Source organism: Solea senegalensis, linkage group LG2 (assembly GCF_019176455.1).
Source record: "Solea senegalensis isolate Sse05_10M linkage group LG2, IFAPA_SoseM_1, whole genome shotgun sequence".
Taxonomy (NCBI): domain Eukaryota; kingdom Metazoa; phylum Chordata; class Actinopteri; order Pleuronectiformes; family Soleidae; genus Solea; species Solea senegalensis.
In genome coordinates, this window is record NC_058022.1 from 22,177,244 (window position 1) to 22,195,675 (window position 18,432).

General features: G+C 38.0%; 1 protein-coding gene across 8 annotated transcripts in view; it reads right to left on the reverse strand.

Moving 5' to 3' along the window:
- Nucleotides 1-18,432, reverse strand: part of atp11a (ATPase phospholipid transporting 11A) — a 72,518-nt gene that overhangs the window by 26,760 nt on the left and 27,326 nt on the right. For 7 of the 8 annotated variants that reach the window (XR_006358473.1, XM_044015887.1, XM_044015872.1 and 4 more), the window contains exons 2-26: nt 15,462-15,584; nt 15,281-15,370; nt 14,827-14,907; nt 14,618-14,725; nt 13,828-13,956; nt 13,208-13,311; nt 13,046-13,093; nt 11,821-11,885; nt 11,486-11,567; nt 10,432-10,582; nt 10,152-10,349; nt 9,882-9,995; nt 9,010-9,069; nt 8,601-8,767; nt 8,437-8,508; nt 7,750-7,823; nt 7,549-7,652; nt 7,117-7,298; nt 5,439-5,690; nt 4,827-5,004; nt 4,625-4,727; nt 4,331-4,476; nt 4,182-4,241; nt 2,480-2,607; nt 1,391-1,526 (exon numbers count right to left, since the gene is read on the reverse strand). Coding sequence is in view for 7 of the 8 variants with exons in the window: in XM_044015887.1 (XP_043871822.1) it covers nt 1,391-1,526; nt 2,480-2,607; nt 4,182-4,241; nt 4,331-4,476; nt 4,625-4,727; nt 4,827-5,004; nt 5,439-5,690; nt 7,117-7,298; nt 7,549-7,652; nt 7,750-7,823; nt 8,437-8,508; nt 8,601-8,767; nt 9,010-9,069; nt 9,882-9,995; nt 10,152-10,349; nt 10,432-10,582; nt 11,486-11,567; nt 11,821-11,885; nt 13,046-13,093; nt 13,208-13,311; nt 13,828-13,956; nt 14,618-14,725; nt 14,827-14,907; nt 15,281-15,370; nt 15,462-15,584 (2,955 nt within the window). In the remaining variant the exon portion in view is untranslated. Of the gene's footprint in view, nt 1-1,390; nt 1,527-2,479; nt 2,608-4,181; nt 4,242-4,330; nt 4,477-4,624; nt 4,728-4,826; nt 5,005-5,438; nt 5,691-7,116; nt 7,299-7,548; nt 7,653-7,749; nt 7,824-8,436; nt 8,509-8,600; nt 8,768-9,009; nt 9,070-9,881; nt 9,996-10,151; nt 10,350-10,431; nt 10,583-11,485; nt 11,568-11,820; nt 11,886-13,045; nt 13,094-13,207; nt 13,312-13,827; nt 13,957-14,617; nt 14,726-14,826; nt 14,908-15,280; nt 15,371-15,461; nt 15,585-18,432 lie in introns of those variants that run through there. The other variant, XM_044015913.1, reaches the window with a different exon arrangement.

Below are 18,432 nucleotides of genomic sequence, written 5' to 3' on the forward strand. Positions count from 1 at the left end.
TCTGGAGCAGCCACGTCGCCCCACTTTCCCTGCTTGGTTTAACTGCTCACTGGTTGGACATTGAAACATCCAATATGAAAAGCGTGTTGCAGGAGCAATAGAGAATATGCCGCTTAACTAGAACATCCCCAAGCCAAAGGTAACGTTAAGTTTTTTAACTTCGTGTTTCAAAAGTGCTGTACAAAATACACATTTTATAATGTATTATTATTCTAATAATATTTCTTATTTTAATTTAATTTTACTTCTCGTTGCACTACTATTATACATATGGATATTGCACTATTTTGGCCTTTGAGAGCCAAATCTCTCAGGTTTTAGAAGAGTTTATTCAATTATTGTCACCCATACCAGGTAGGCAATAAAAGTGTTCTACTGGATTCACTCTGATGATTTTACATCCAATTGAGTATGCAGTTCTTTAGTATTAGAAGAAAAAAAGGTCTTATATTTTTTTTTTTTTCAAACGGCATGGTATCGGTATGGTATCAGCATCGGCCGATACTGCACAGCCGGGCCAAAAAATTACTAACTACCTTGTTGTTTCTAAGGACATTCTTAGGTGGATTTATTTGTTGTGATGTTCTTGTTGGATACTGGATGGCAGTCATTCACCTGGTTGGCACTTGATAGGCCTGAGCGTATAGGCCTGAGTCTCTTTGAAACCACTTGTGTAGTTTAGTGTTTAAAAAGAAAGATACAATTATAACAATGGTGTATGTAATGCACACTGTCTGATTACTCATTAATTTGTTCATTAGAAGAAAAGCAAACTTTTAATCACCAATAATCTACATTAACAACTTTCAAAACTTTTCAACATTAATTTTTTTTTTTTTTTTAATCTCTTGACAGCCCTAATTATAATGTCAGATATTGGCAAACCAAGATCCTCTGATATTACTAATGACTATAGACTGAATAAGCTGCTACCTCCTTGACTTTTATGCTTCACGAACTATTATTTATTTTATATTTATTAATTCTACTCAACGAAGAATGTATATCTAAATTTGCTGTGACACAAATATGCAAAATATTATGTTAATTTCACAATAGAAGAGACTACTGACGTCTCCAGTTACATGCAGGTTAAAAATACGTGCATATATATACAGATATATATCTGTCTATATATATACTGTATGTAACTCGGTAGCAGTTATCATCCCAAGCACTATAATATAATCAACATATTAGATATTGACAAAAACTCCCAGTATTTTGCATCCCTGGTTGTGCCTGTCAAAAACAACTGAACAGCTAAACTGAAATAGGAAATAATTAAATTATGCTGCCACCAAAGATAAATATATAAGTGTACTAAAGATACCAAAGGAATAAACTGACTGGACACCAATGACTATTCTAATTATGTACACATAATTACCTGTCCATTGCTGGTGAAGGTGGTGTTGTCAAACAGAAAATAAGCACCAAAAAACAACACAATGGCATCATAAACACCGAGGATGGTCCAGTAAATGAAGATGGGCCAGCGCAGCAAAGAGTTCTTTGCAATATCTCTGCAAAAACAAATGATAACTTGACAGTGAAGAGTCATGAATTGATATCTGTTTACATGAATGATGACACATTTATCGTTCCACACTGCATTAGCTGCCTCTGAGACCTACATTTGACCAGAAAAGAGTGTAATGGAATATTTTAACTTTATTTAGCAAATATGCACTGATTCATGAAAACATTACTGCTACAGGCTAATCATAAATCCTCAATAACATGATGAAAAATCATAATACATTTTTATCTATGATGCATTTTACATTATACAAGTGCAATAAAGACAAGAGAATGCATATGAAACTAAAATATCATAATAATCTTCAGCTATATTTTCCACAGTGAAAACCTGAGCTGTGATCAAAGTCTGGGATTCTGCCTAACATTACAAAGAAATGTTTGAAATTAGTTTTTTATAATAATGTTATTAAAGATTTTATGACTGAGAATGTCTAAAATGACAGAAACATCCAGACTAAAGGAATAAAACACTCAGGGGTCTCAAAACTCAAATGACCACAGGGCCACCGAGCATCATGGGCATTATGAGCTTAAAATTACATCACAATTTTCCATCATGATATCAAAATGATAGATATTTCACAGAATTTCAAAATAAAACTGCCTGTGTCAATATGGATCGCTATATAGTTCACAATAACAATGCACAGTATTTATGATGCAACATTAATCTATTACTAAAAAACATACAGAAAAAGAAATAACATATTATAACTTGATATTAAGTGGCAGGCCACATGATAACTACTAGAGAGGCACATATGGCCTGCAGACTACGAATTTCAGGCTTCTGATTATTATTATTATACACCATAATATAAAGAGATTGCCACTTCATAAGGTGAATGAAGTGCTGAACTACTGCTCTGTCCATGTATTTACTGTAGGTTTGTCATACTATGTCAACTAGTCATACCATGCTAGGAACACTAACCGGTACAGAGATGGGTCCTTCTTCAGGATTTCCATGTTAATGTGCTGCTCCATGAGACTGTAGAGCAGAATGGGCAGCGACGTGAAGCTGATGTTGTACAGAGTCAAGTAGGCTGTGTCATACAGAGGCTGGGGGAGGGGGGACATGTCAGTCAAACATACACTCTTTCACACTAGTGTCATGTGTATGTGTGTACTTGTATATTAACTTATCTCAATCTATACCTATTGTGGCCTAAACACTGACCTTGTCAAGACCAGTAGTCGAAGCTGACTTCTGAGGAACTGGTTAAGTTTAGGACTAAGATTACTCAGGTAAGGTGTGATAAGGTTAAGGTTAGAGTCCTGCTGGATGAGTCACGTGTGCATCATGGCTGTGCTGCATCTAGCTCATACACAGTGGTGGGCTGTCAGGGCCAGCAGGGCCTCCTCTGCTGGCCCTGACAATATCAAAAAAGTATTTTTTTACTTATTATTATTATTTTTTATAATCAAATTAATTTGTGTCTGAACATGTCTGAATTCAATTACTTTTTCAGTATGTTATGATTATATTTCCAGAAAGAATATGGTTATTTTTTGTGAAGCTGAGCTGGATTTTACTGGATGTCATTAAACGCATCATAGCTCCGTGGACCTGCTCTAGTAGTATTGCTGGCCTTTCGTTGAAGCTGCCATTTCCTATTTGGTTATAACTTTGACTGACGTGTGTCGTCAGCCAATCAAAATGTGATATCATAGTGACAGAACGTCCAGGCCCAGCGATGTGTCTGGTGCTAGCCCCTGCTGTTGTCATCAACGACGTTTGAACCTTTGGCGGGTTTTAAAGTAAACTATGATCACTGCATTAACACCACCGATCCATCATGTTTCTGATCTCCTTCGTGTGCACTTTTCAGGGTGATCGTTTGGAGAAAAGAAGGAAATTATTTCAAGAGGAAGACCTACACTGAAGAGGTACATCATTTACGATAGTTGGAGTGTTAATGATAAATTTATAAATTTTTTTAGAAGTGGTGAGGACAAAACTGTTGATCATAAATAGTGCCGGGGACGTGTTCCGCCGCGTAGCTGACACCTATGCTTATGTGGAAGCTTGTTTCTGTGTCATATAGTGGCTTGTGAAATTGCGTTTGCTGTGACTTAACGGAAGATGTGGTGGTAATGATGCAGTAGCCTATAGATGCGCAGTGGTGTGTTTTTCACTGAAGGCCCTGACTGAAACCCCACGGTCCGCTACTGCTCATACATGTGTGTTCACACCAGGTGTGTTTCACTCGCACTGCATCACGTTCGCATCCACACCACCATTATGATTATGACTTCATCTCTGACAGAAAACGCCACATGTTGTTTGGTTAGTCAGATGGAGGGAGAGAGACTCTGCAAAGCTGATAAAATAGTTTAAAAAATACAATATTTATGTTTTCCATGTATTCAGATTCAGCCTGGACTATAACTACACTGAGAGATGTCAGTTTTATTTAATGATGCCGGTAGAATGTCAATATCATTATCAACATATCTTTTCTCTGAACCCTCTCATTTGTTGACATAGACACAGAAATAAAAATGCAGTGCAACGCAACACATTCAGTGTGAAACAGGCCTTAGGCATTAACTGGTTTAGACCAAATGAATACAAGTTAATGCAGTTTCCTATGTGTGTGCGTGCGTGTGCATCTGTGTGTGTGTGCTTGTACCTGTTGTGAGAAGCCGCAGAAGAACTGGTAGAGGAACTGAGGGAAGATGAAACAGACATTCTGGAAAAAGAGAAAAAAACAGAAAGCAGGTTAGAGGTTACAACTAAAGTGAAAGATCTTTTTATTTTTAAAGCAAACACTGTTTCTACCTTGTAGAAGAAGTATTGCACAAGCTCAGAGATGCGTATGTAGTAATAGTGTCCATGAACAAGCAGCAACTTCTTGAGGTGTTTGAACTTTGGGATGGCATAGTCACTGTTGCGCGTGGCTTGACGACCCTCTTTACCCATAATACCTAGAGAGGCAGACACAGCATTGTCATTTCCTCATATTTCAGATTAAGACCAGTGTATTACTTAGTTGAAATAGTGTTCTAATGTGTTTTCCTGTCTCACATGTTATTGTGAACTAGCTTTTTTTAATCAAATGCAAAACTGACTTACCAATACCAACATGCGCCTCCAGGATCATGCTGACATCATTAGCTCCATCCCCAATCGCCAGTGTGATGGGGTTCTCCTTGGAGGCTTTGATCAGCTTCACAATCTAGGAAAAAATATATGACATATGACATGCAGGAAACATGCAGGATTAACATTATTTGAGACTACAGTAACCACAGAAACAACACATGTGTCTCCACACCTGTGCTTTCTGGAGTGGGGCCATTCGACAGCAGAGAACAGCACTGCAGTTGCGGCAGATTTCTAAGAAGATCTCTTTGTAGTTCCCTGAGTTTGAGTCCTCCTGGCTGGGCCGCAACACAGCAGAGAGCGTGGCTCCGTCAATGATCAAGCCATAGTCAGTGCAGTCACCTGATAAACTAGACAAAAACAAGACACGGTCAATACTCCGAGAAACACAATAAACAAAAGAATAAATAAATCAGGACATTTGCTATTTCTATGTTTTTTTCCTTTCAGTTTTAAGTACTGCTTTCAAAGCAGCAAGTATGGCTGGATAATATGGACTAAAAATCAAATCCCTATATATTTTGGCTGAAAACAGACAGGAGGAGTTAAGTGAATTAAAAGCTCTACTTTGACTGTTTAACATGAAACAAGATTTTAATAACATGATCAAGGCACCCTGTAGTAACAAATAAATAAAATATGGGCACTGTTTAGTTAACACAACCTGAGAACTCCACTACTCAACTCCCTCTATATACTGATATATGAGAGACACACTATAATTGTGTAATCCTACACCACACACAAGCATGTGTGTATTTGTGGATGGAATACTATAACACACCCAGAGAAAGAGTCCCTGGTCATGCCTCCATGCTGCCTGAGGATGGTCCTGCTCAGGTCAAAGAGGACATCATGAAGGCTCTGCTCCTCGGTACGTTTGGTGGTCAGCTCCAGGATCTGGGTGTTGCGGTGGAAGAGCTTGCTGGCATAGCAGGTTGCTGACGCTGTTTCCATCTTGTCTCCGGTCAACACCCAAACCTTCATACCAGCTTTGTGGAGAGACTCAATGGTGTCCGCTGCTTTTTCCTGGAGCCTGTTGTGAAAGAAAAAGAGAAAACACATTTCTCCATGGCTGGTTGGTTGAACTGCCATGTACTCTTCCTCAGTTTGATTCACTCAGAGGCCACACTTGTGGAGCACAGAGTTATGCTGAGTTCCACTTACATCTGGACTCAGAACTGGGAGTGGCGTAACCCCTGTGTTCACTGCACTGCATTAAAACCATGGATGCAAACGTATCTCAGGCAAGGGATGGGACAATACTATTTCTGATTTTACATTTTTATCTGTCCAATATCTGATCACGTGATTTTGACCAGTATCGGACCGTTAGAGATACTGAATATCGTATCAACTCATCCCTATCTCGGGCTAGATATTGTTAGCAATACAATGATAACGAGATTATCATAGTTAATGAAAACTAACAAAATAATGAAAACTAAAATTTAATTTTTGTTAGAAATAAAAATAAAAATTTAACTGAAAACTGAATTGTATGTTTATAAAACTAACTAAAATTGTAGCGAAAATGTTAGTCTTTAGTCTTTGTCAAGTCATTTCATACATAATTCCTTTGGGTTTTTTATTTTATTTTGATTGGTCCCTGAGATTCCTGGCTCACAAGCAATAGGATGTGTCTTATGAGGTTTATTGATTTATTATTATAATTATCATTATTATTATTATTATTATTGTTATTATTATTATCATTGTTATTATTGTTGTTATTATCATTATTATTATATTACCATCATCATTATTATTATTATTATCATCATTATATATAGGGTCTCATATAATATTAGTAGTAGTAGTGGTAGTAGTAGTAGTAGTAGTATTATGTGTGTCTTTATTCTGTTGGCTATATTTTTTTTAACCTGGCACACTAACTGCATCCAACCTCAGCACTATGATGCACATTTTTCACTTCAGGTTGCTTTCTTTTAGACCGTTATATTTGATTCAGGGATGGTTATTCATCTGTCCTAATAAACTTTTTTAATTCTTCTGTACCTGGCAAATACATATTACAAAACACTCAAACTCACACTTAAACTAAGCATTTACAAAAGATAAAAACTAGCAAAAAAAGAATTAAAACTAACTAATTTTAAAAACTCAAACTAATGAAAAATTCAAAACTATTATAACCTTGAGATAACAACATGGTATTTTGTGCAAACAAACAATGTAGCAACATGTGTACAGTTAAAAATGAAACAGCACTATGTGTATGACTGATTTACTGTGAAACTCATACAACAGAAGTTCAATTAATGGCAAAAGACAGTGTTTGTACAGTGGCAGCCATCTTGAAATCCTAACTCAGGGTACGTGGTGTGAGGTAAGTTAGGAAATGTGAGTTTATTACCTTGGAAATTTAAACAATGAAAGAGTTCTGACCACTAATGGAATGCGGCATCACAGTGTAGAAGACTATAAAAGATATTGCCCACCTGTCCTCCACTGCGGTGGCTCCCAAAAGTATCAGGTCTTTCTCTATGAGGTCATACGCCTCAGCCAGGCGTTTGTCGCGGTCCTGCAGTGCCAATTTGGCGCCATTGAGCAAATGGCAGAGCTCTTGATACTGTTCAGGGATCAGAGGCTTATAGGCCACACAAAGAGTTCTCAGACCCTCCTAGAGGAGCAGATTCACAAAAACACAGACTGAGGAACACCTGCATGACACACAGAGGATGAATTTTCTATCTGATCAAAGTTTAGGCTCCAAATGGGAGTGTGTTCTATCTGAGCCTAGCAAGTTAAATGCCCACCACACATCCACAAAACTACCATTCATCTGTAGTTTTTTTTTACTTTAAAAATCCATTACTTTATTTAGAATGAATGAATGAATTAGGATGTTTGTGTCAAGACTTCACGCTCACCACTGCGTTGTGCTCCACACGAGATCGAACCTGATCCACCTTTCCTGCGACGCACCTGGGGAAGATGGAGGAGTCTGCACCTTTGCAAAACAGATAGAACTCACCTGCACACACACACATACAATAACATGTGTTAAATGAGTGAGACAAACATTTGCATATATGCTTATGGTCGTTAACATGTGTATTGTTGTGTGTTACCAGAGCCAGATCTGACAATGACACTCATCCTCCGTCTGACAGAGTCGAACGTCAAAACCTCCAGCAGCTCAAACCTTATAACAACAATCTTGCTTTATTAACATCATCACTGTTCAGTCCTTTTAAATGTAGAAACATGCTGAAAATAATAAGAAACTCCTGAGTAAGAAATAGTTTAAGTCCCGATATATTGGAATATAAAGCTACAACAAATGAAACTTTTCTTGGACTCATGAAAAGTTTTCTTTTGAGAAGTTTTTGTTTCTCAATGTAGAGTGACAATATTCTGTAAATACACAATATTTACTGTTTATGATCTGTATTACATGTTACAGTTGCTATCTTTCATTTCAAATAATACCTGGTATATTTCTTTGGCTTTTTAATATTAAATGAAGGCTATTTATATGTAATATTTAGCGTATTTCACAAATATATTCAATATGATAAATATGATGATTATCAATGCCAAAACAGTCATCACAGATATCTTACTGTGATATGGCAATATCCAGAATATAAGACCATATGCTGTGTCATGTCACGATATAGATGTTAAATTGATATATTGCCCAGCCCTAAATTGGCAGTACAGAAATCTAATATTTTGATGGTAAATTACTTCTGAAATAAATGTTTCTAAGGGGCTGAATAGATGAACATGTTATTTAAAGGGAACAGACTCACTTCTCAATCTCATCCTCCCTGTTTAAGATCTCCATGTGACTGTCCTTGAGTCTTAGGTATGTGAAGCCGAGCCTAAGACAAAGTAAGGCCTGTTAGTAAACTGACAGCATGTATGTGAGAGAATACACAGTCTGTCTATTTAAGATTTGCTTTGTGAACTCCACCTCTTCATTCCCTCCACCAGCGCCACCTCGTCAGGAGACGAGGAGATGTAGAGGGACGAGGACTTGCCCTGGTGGATGCCATGTTTGATCCCGTCCACCGTCTCCTCCTCCTTTACCTGAACAGTGTGACACAGACACAGTGCCCGGAAAAACAGTTCCTCTCGCTCCTGCAGTGGATGACCAACAAGGTATTACACTCAAGTACACGCATACTTACAGTATACATATATATATATATCTACATATATCTATCTGTATATATATATGTATATGTATATATATATATAGATATGTATATATATCCATACTGATGTTGCTTCCATATACTCCTGAATTAATTTCCTACACATGTACTGTACATATATATATGTATATATAGTATATATATGTACATATCACACACACTCACTTTGGCTTCAGGGCCTGGCGATGTGTCAATCATGTCCATACCTGCAGCACCAGGCATCACCTAGCAACATAAATACATAACGTATGTGATATATTATATTAAGGACAATTACGACAGGGAAATAAAGTAGGTTTGAAAATATAAACATATATGGAATGACAAATACAAGCACAACATTTTAATAAAAATGTATGTGTATGTGTTAAATAACATGTATAAAATGTAATAAATGTATCAAACACCTCTTGAAAATGATTTTTTTGTGGTTTTGGTCTTGACAGTTGGCCATCTCTAAAAAGTTTGGAAAGAGTGATCTAGAACAGTAAAGGGCTGCCAACTTGCACGCAATGAGCGTGACACACACTTGACTGCCTTCACATGCTCTCACGCCACACCTCCAATACTAGCAGCACATGAATAACGCACATCAGTGGCAGCAGACCTTTTTGTTAATAATTATTTCATATATGGACAGATTGAGGGATGCGTGTGTTTCATTAATTGACCCTCATTTGTATATTTCTTCTACCTACATACTGTAGTTCTACATGGAGTGACGTTTTTGTGTTATAGCCGCATTATTTGTGATGCTTACAGTTAACAGCATATGTCCATTTGTAATTTGAGAGTGATATATCCTGCACATTATTTCCTGCGTTATTTGCCATTGTTGTTGATTGGAGACAGCCACATGTGGTGCACAATTAATGGAGCGGTCCCTGATTAAAGCTGTGTAACTGGCTGAAAGACAATTTAGTATTATTTGTGTTTTATTCATTCATGTATTCTTTTTATTTTTTGTAATGCAGAACTGCATTCCTTGGATCATCTCCTTTATTGACGACCACAACCATTGCCCGTCAGGTTGTTACCTGTCCATTACAGATGACATTAGGCACATAAACATGTCCGTCCACACAGCACTCAATGAACTCCATGTTGTTCTCTGTCAGTGTCCCCGTCTTGTCTGTGAACACATACTCCACCTGTGAAGAGAGCAGAATTACATCCATGTGAGATAATGCTACCAATTTGAACTAAATAGATGTAAACTGAATTAAATGTATTTGTTTGTAGCCACTAAATTAGTGAATAAAATGATCATAAAAAGCCAAGTGATTCTGTGCGAGGTGGACTGCTACCTGACCCAGCTCCTCGTTCAGGTCGGATGTATTGACCATGGCTCGCTCCCCCAGCTCCTCATCCATCATCTCATCGTCCCACATGATGAAGTAGGAGCCCAGGAACTTCTGCATCTCTACAGTGACGTACATGGAGACGGGAATGATGTAGTTGAAGAGGACCATGAAGGCCAAGAAGTCTGTGAATGCCCTGATCACCTGATGATGAGATAAAGTGTAAGACAGCAAACCATTGAGGAAAGAGACATGTTTTAGTTGTGACTAGGATGAAGACACTCACAATATGTCTTTGTCTCTCTGCTTCTGTCCTCTGGTTGTACCATGGCTCATCTCTGTTAGGATCGGCCTGCCACACATACTTAAGCAAGGTGTTGATGAGGGCCTTGCTAATAAGAATGCACAGGTAGACCACCAGATATGCATTCATCGACCTGCAGGGGGAGACGATAAGCAGTTCAATCGTGTAAACATTTCAAGTGGCAGAATGTATAACACAGAAAGTGTTTAAGACTCAAAAATACTGCAATCTAACATAAATTCTCAAATGAAAGACAACACATTTTGGCAAACCAAGGGACATTTCAATTCCAGGGAGTTAGTCAGAGACCCACTGTATCTAAGGCCCTATCTACAAAGAAACATAACGAAACATAAAAAAATGTTCCCCGTAAACACGGCATTGTTTTAGTAAATGTCTTCATCCACACCAAACCTCCACACAACGACTCTGTACACTATACTACATAATGCCAGGCCTGTATGAAACTAAGGAAATAAAATAAAAGTTATCATAAAGAAAGCTCTTTATTGTCATTAGACAACCGAAATTGAACAACAAAGTCATGAGGTCAGATGGAGAGTTGATCAGAGCAGCTAGGACTGAGCATGCCGCCACAAAGTAAACAATCTCCTTCCAAAGAAATGGAAGATGACAAAAATAAGTAACAAGTGCAAAAGAGAGGTGGGACTATGACATCATTGTTTTCCCAAAGTAGATGATTGGTTGTCTCCTTCAAACAACAAAGAAGGTGATTTGAGATGTGTCATTCTGGGAGCCATTTCCAAAAAATTGTGTTTTAAGGCTCCCAAAATGCAGTTTCTGTGGGGTTAAAATGCCAATATGATTTAAAAAATAAATAAAATAAAAACCTAAGCGGATTCACCTGGATCTGCTCTAGTGTGAAAAAACACAAGTGTAAATGTAACCCACATGATGCACTTATAGTCCAAACAGAAACAAAGCAATTCAGTCAGTGAAGAGGTGATGGATTGAAAAGTAAAAACTAAGTCTGCGTTGCTTTGGAGAAAAGATGAAGGAAAGAGAGGAAGCTCACTTTTCCACCGCAGAGCGTTTCTGGGACTTGGACTGGTAGTTGAGAGCCATCTTGGTTTCCATGCCAGTGTAGATGACAGCAGCTGCAGACAGGACAATTGCAATACTGAATGTAAAAGTAGTTTTTTTATTCAAGGTCAATTCACTTCAACCTTTTCAGATTTTATGCACATCTTGCAATATTTGTCCACATGTGGCATTTGCACAGTTGTCATGGAGATACAACATAGATACATACATATGACCATGATATTAATCTATGAGTGAGCTAAAAGCAGTGAGAAAGTAAGTAAATAATTAGGTAACCCTTATATTGTGTAATGCAGGTGATATTACCATAGATGTATTCTGTGTTCTTGAGTGTGGCTCCTCGCAGCAGCAGGTTCTCTGATCCCAGTGGCCTGCTCACACACGCACACACATTATCTCATTTAAACTTCAAATTCAGATTTGAAGTTTCATTGATGATTGACTGATTCAAATTGATTCAAATTGATTCAACTACAGAGGGGGGTTAAATTAAAAACCCATGGAATAGCCTCACAAGGGCTAAATATCAACAATCGACTACTGTTAATATAAACATCAGTGGGAGTCCTCACAAAAGACCATGTGGAAGAGCGGCAAATATTTGAAATGTATTAATGATTTTCCTTTGAAATCAGCTATTTCCATCTGTACCTGATATGCTGTATTTCAGTAGAACAACACATATGACGTGTTTCCACTGGCTCTACTTGCCTTGCCACGGCACAGCACGGTTAAGTTGCATTTCCACGAGCATAGTACCTGCTACCAAGTATTTTTTTTAGTACCTGCTCTGGTGAGGTTCCAAGTGTAATGAGTAGGTACTATGCGTGACATCACCAGACTGCCGGCCACTGATTGGCCAGATTGCCGTCACAGGAAGAGACATCCGACACAAAAATCAAGCTGAACAATGTCAAACTATAGATCCATTAAAACTACTTAACAATCCTAAAAATGTGGGTTAGTCTCCAACAATTATCAAGGAAATGTCTAAAATCTCAATAATTAACAGAGGAGTCTGATGTATTTAGACGTAACCCTGCCGCTCGTATTTCAGTCCAGTGACTGTGCTCGGTCATGAAGGAAGTACTGAACAATTATTTTTAATGAACTGATTCTAATGATTCAGTTTCACTGAAAACAACTTCTTTACAAGTCATTAGTCACTGGTTTGTGTGTAGCGTGTAAAGCAAAGTCATCGCAGTTTCACGCAGCCGTGCAGTGATGACTCCGCCCACGTTGAGTAGGTACTTTTTTTGTAGTGGAGATGAAACCTGAACTGTGCCGTGTTGTGCTGTGCCGTGCGGAGGTGAGTCGAGCCGGGACCATAGTGGAAAAGGGCCAATACAGGACTGAAGTCACATGTATCTTAACCAATAATATATTGTACTCTACATTTTATAAAACCAAAAAGAGAAATAAATGAGGAACTAAGTCCCCTTATAACCCCCCTCTGTTATAGTTTTAAAGTTCCCATTTAATATTGTGCTTCAACAAGTTTGTTACATGTGTACTAATTTATAAAGTTTACCTGGCCACTGGCTCATTGTCCATGTAGATGTTGATACGTCCTACAAATCTGTGAAGGATGGAGGTCAACGGGAGAGAAATCATGTTTTCAGATAGTGTGAGGTGAGAGAGATAGTGTTTGGGAGTTTTTTTTAGCTCTGCAAGTGTTCAAGGTTGTACTGACTTGTACAGGTCCGGCTGTGGTTGTTCACATTCAATAGTGCCATGGATCGAGTCGACCTCTTTTTCTGTGGTGTACGCTTTGGTGTCCTGAACTGCATAGTATGTCTAGTAGGAGACAGAAAAAGAGACCATTACAATTAAAATATGAGCGATAGAACAACCGAAGGCCTCTCTGTGAAATTTGCATGATCCTGTGTGTTTTCTCTGGGTTCTCCAGTTTCCCTCCCACAGTTCAAAATTATTATATCGTCATGAACATCTTGCATTAGGATGATGGAATATTGTTTTATAATTTTAAACTAATATGGTGTCCCCCACCTTTTGCGGGGGACACCATGGACCAGTATGTGTGGGTTTGTTCTCAAAACTGCTAGACAAGTTTCAAGGCTCTCCCTTGCTTCACGTTGCTAAGCAGGAACTCTTAATAGCGGGAGACTGAAAAGGGAAAAGGCAGCAAGAATGTTAGTAAAAGGGACAGAAAGACAAAAACCAGCGAAGAGTGAAATGATGAAATATATGAATGCCTGAAGAAATTAAAGCCGTAAATCACTATCAACTTGCACACACACACTGGAACACTTAGATAAGTGACAGATGAAGTGATGATACACACATACATACCTTGTGGCTGCTCTCTCCATCCAGACTGGCTGTTGTGACGTAGCAGGTGCCGTCATCTCGTGATGAGGACAGAAGTATGAGGTCACATGGAAAAGATTCATCCTCTTTCACCAGGACAACATCTCCAACCTGAGAAAAACAAGCATCCTATAGTGTTATTGCTAAAATGCACGGAAATACAATGATTTATTTTCTTTGGTTTTATCATATTTCACTGGCTTATTTCAACCTGGTCACTGGGGCAGGGTGATAAGGAAAAAGTTGTTGATGATGTTGTCTATGTACAGTGCCTTGAGATAATGTTTGTTATGATTTGGCGCTATATAAATTGAATTGAATTGAATTAGTGGAATGCATACTCTGCTGCATTTATACCAGAAACAGTTTGAGGTAAAACTTGTGTCGTCCAAAAGAGGTTCAAATGTAATAATTATGAGGACTTGGTTTTTGACTCCATAAGGAAGACAAGTCCCCATAATTTGACTGTATAAACAGATTTAGTTTCCCACAACATGAGTAACACATGTGGCGCACACACACCCACATGATGGTGCAGGTATCATTTTCAGGACTCATATTGACTTCATTTGGACAGCCTAACCAAAGTGTTAGTCCTAACCTAAACCATAACCAATTAATGCCTAACCTTATCCAGTTTCTCAAAAATACATTTCTGCATCATTAGGACCAGGTTTTGGTCTCCATGAGGACTGCTGGTTTTTACAGGTCTGTGTTTATGGCAGAAAAAAGGTCCAAAAGAGCTAACAAATACAAGAACACACACACTTACCCTGAGCTTGTGACTTTGTTTGCATATCACTTTCCCATGCTCCACCACCTGCACAGGACACTGGTTGACAGCATTGTCTGCTTTGTGTCTCAACCAGTCCTCATAACCCTGACACACAACACAGAGAGAAACAGAGAGAGGTGTGTGTGGTGTGTGTGTTTGTATTTGTGGGGTTGGGGGTATGATCAACACTGCCCTTTAGGTCTCACCTGTTTAATGGCAGTGACTGTGATGACAAAGATGAGCGGCAGTCCACTAGTGATTGGACTGGTGGGTGTGTCGATGATCAACTTAAGTGACACACACACACACACACACAAAATGAATAAGAAAATGAATGAGAGCAGAAGATATATGGAGTAGTACAGACACAGTAACAGACATTCATAGTTAGGTCCAAAGAAAATTTACAAAAACCTCAAAATAACAATGTTCTCAAATGTTTACATTTGTCCACAAACCACTGTATTCAATTTTATCAATTTATTTGTTAACATCTGGGAAGCTGACATATCAGAAATCACTCTAAATAATGTATATTATATTTAGGAAACAATTCATAATCGATTAACTGTCGCAGCCCTTGCTTTTATTACACATTAGAGGCATGTCCCACAAATTTTCACATTTTCAAAATAAAATTTCATTTAAAAAAGCATTTACCTGGACCAGAAATATGATGAGAAAGTAGAAGTTGGCAACTCTCCTGAACTGTTCGAACATGTTCTTAGGGATGAAGTTCCAAAATGTGTACTGGAAATGAGAAAGAGTATCATCAGTATCAATTTTGACTTTTTTTTTTTTACTCCTAACATTTCCGTGGCTTGAAGGTACGTTCACTCACCTTGGAAGAAACAATTCTGTTGTCTGGGAATCTTTGTTGTATGAAGGCTTCAGTACCAGGAGGAGGCTCCTTGTGTCCGATGTAAATGGTCCTGCTGTCCACCCAGTTCTCCTCACCGACACACTGCAGGGAAACCATACAGAGTGTGAGAATGTGCTGCTGGTGCATACGTGTGTGTTTGATTCAAGTTCAAGTTGAACATATCGTCATTCTCATTCTCTTTAACATCTGTGCTTGTGGTCACCAAGTACTTTGCTGAACCTACATAAATGGGTAATAATCCAATATATCCACAATGTAAGTTCACAATGTGAGAACCAAAGAGGGTTTACCATGAATTAGTGAGTAATTTATGCTCAATGAATGAAAGCTTTTGGTAACACAGATACGCAGTCTTGCATGTGACTAAGACTGGAATGTAGTATACACAAATGTGCACACACTCGCTCACTGATTAGACACCTGCAGACTGAGATTTCCCCGATGCTCCATTTTATTCAGAAACAATGAGGTTTTACTGAGGAAACACTTTATATTGATATTCCACTGTTAAATCTCTACTAGTCATCAACAGGTCTTCAGTGTCATGTCAACAGATTATCAGTTGACAATTAACTAACTGCTAGTTGACTTTAAGTTGTGCTTTAATGTTTCTAACCCTAACCCTAGACAAATGTGCTGCAGTGTTATTAGCCATCATGTAATTACTACCCAATGTTGGTATAAATTGGGCAGCACACTAGCCCACAATAAACAAAGGAAAATGCAGATTTCATTAATTTATAACTAACTAACTCTATACTGTGGTGTAGTGTAGTGAGCTGCAGTCACACTGGATGAGTTTACATGCAAGAGTGACAGTGCTTCGCTGGTTAGATTCTAAGATAATAAACAGGGAGGGAGATAAAATATCATGGACATCGTTCTTAGTGTTGTCTTTGATAAAGGCTGCACGCAGTGTGTGTGGAGATCTGTGTGTTTATATGTGTGTAGGAGAGAGAGCGTAAATGTTAGGAGCATAGGAACCCTGTAATTAATGTTTATTAACATTTATTTCAAATTAAAACTCGCATGTCATGCCCAGGTCTGCTGTAGACTGTCAGCATGTTATTAGTTGACTATGTACTTCTGGTTAGTCTGTTATTTAAAACTTAACAAAATCATGACAAGACAGGATCACAAGTCTAAATTCTCAGTTGATCATCTGTTAACAAGATGTTTATTGGCAAGTAAACAGATATGTGAAATATGTGAAATATTTCAGGCAGGACTGAACGTGCAGGGGAGACACTCACAGTCAGTTAAACCCAAGACAAAGAGGCATGTGGGAATCTATTTCATAAAGTAGTAATCAAACTCAAATCAAATCAAATACATTCTGACTTCTTTCTCTCTCTCTTTATTTTCTAAAAGTAATAATACAGTTATCACCCTTAAGTGTTGTTATATGGAAGAACATGGATTCATGGCAGCAAGTCATTTCTGACTATATCTGTTTCCATTCAGCTTCACTGCTTTTTTAAAATGTTACGTTCTAAATCAGCAAAGTATAAAAACTTTTCATCTAATAGTTCTGTTTTTTTTTTAAATGAGTTTGTTTAACAGAGTAGAGAAATAGGAGAGACTAGCTAGAGAGAATAGTTTCAGTCATGAGTGTCACATTATGCCAAGTTGTTGTTGTCTTCAGTTGTAGTAACCAGAATGGGGAGCAGGCCACGACAAGTCGACTAAACATTAAACACACACACAAACACACAAGCACACACACAAAGGGAGAGAGACAGTGACTGTTAGCTATGGTTACCTTGTTCCAAATGGAAATGTATTTTTTTAATCCTGTGACTTGTCCAATACTGCTCAAAATCACTGGATATCAAAAGAGATACAAATGTAAAATCTGATGTAATCACTGTGCACATACTGTAGAAATGTCATGCTGCGGGCAGTTTATTTCTTCTTTATGGGAGAAGACACAGTTGGAGAATTATGTCTGTGAAATAATTTGCTTAATGTGTTGTTAACAGCCTGAAAAGGTCTGTGTCCAACTCATAAGGGGCAAAATAGTTTCTGGCCATTTTTCTTATGGCTGGCACTGATGACCACATGATTTGCATCAAGGGAGAAGATGAAGAGCTGATCATAAGGACAGCGCTCCAGCTCGGTCGCCCACAAGGTTCTCATTGTCTTTCATCCACCCACCTGTATCTGCTTCAACTCAGTCTTCTTACACATTTCTTGTTGTCTGCATATGGAACAAAGCCATACAACAGCAGAAGATTTGACACCCAGTTCCTTATAATAGGGCTGGGCAATATATGGATATTATACATTTATCGTGACATAAGACAGGATATGGTATTAGATTTTAGATAGATTAGATCATCATATCATAATAAGGTATCTGTGATGACTTTTCCCTGCTTTTAAAGTCATAATTGTCATATTAATTATATTGAATACATTTGTGAAACAGGGGTTAGCACTCTTGCCTTGCAGCGAGAAGACCCGAGTTCGAGCCCCGTTTGGAACAAGGGCCTTTTTGCATGGAGTTTGCATGTTCTCCCCATGTGTGCATGGGTTTTCTCTGGGTTTTCCAGCTTCCTCCCACAGTCCAAAAACATGCAATGTGGGGATTAGGTAAATTGGACACCCTAAATTGACCATAGGTGTGAGTGTGAGAGTGAATGGTTGTAGCTGAGATTAGCACAGCACACCCCACGACCCTCTGGTGGAGGATAAAGCGGTAGATGATGACTGACTGACATTTGTGAAATAAACTAAATATTACAAATTAAATATTATATACATGGAATTAAAAAAATATATGCAATCCACAAAATTATTTTTGAAACTTAATACCACTTATAATTTGAAGCCAAATTGTTTGTGTGATAGGCAATTTCACACAATTTGTTTTAAACCCATGTAAATATCCTTCATTTAACATTAAAAAGACAAAGAAATAAACCAA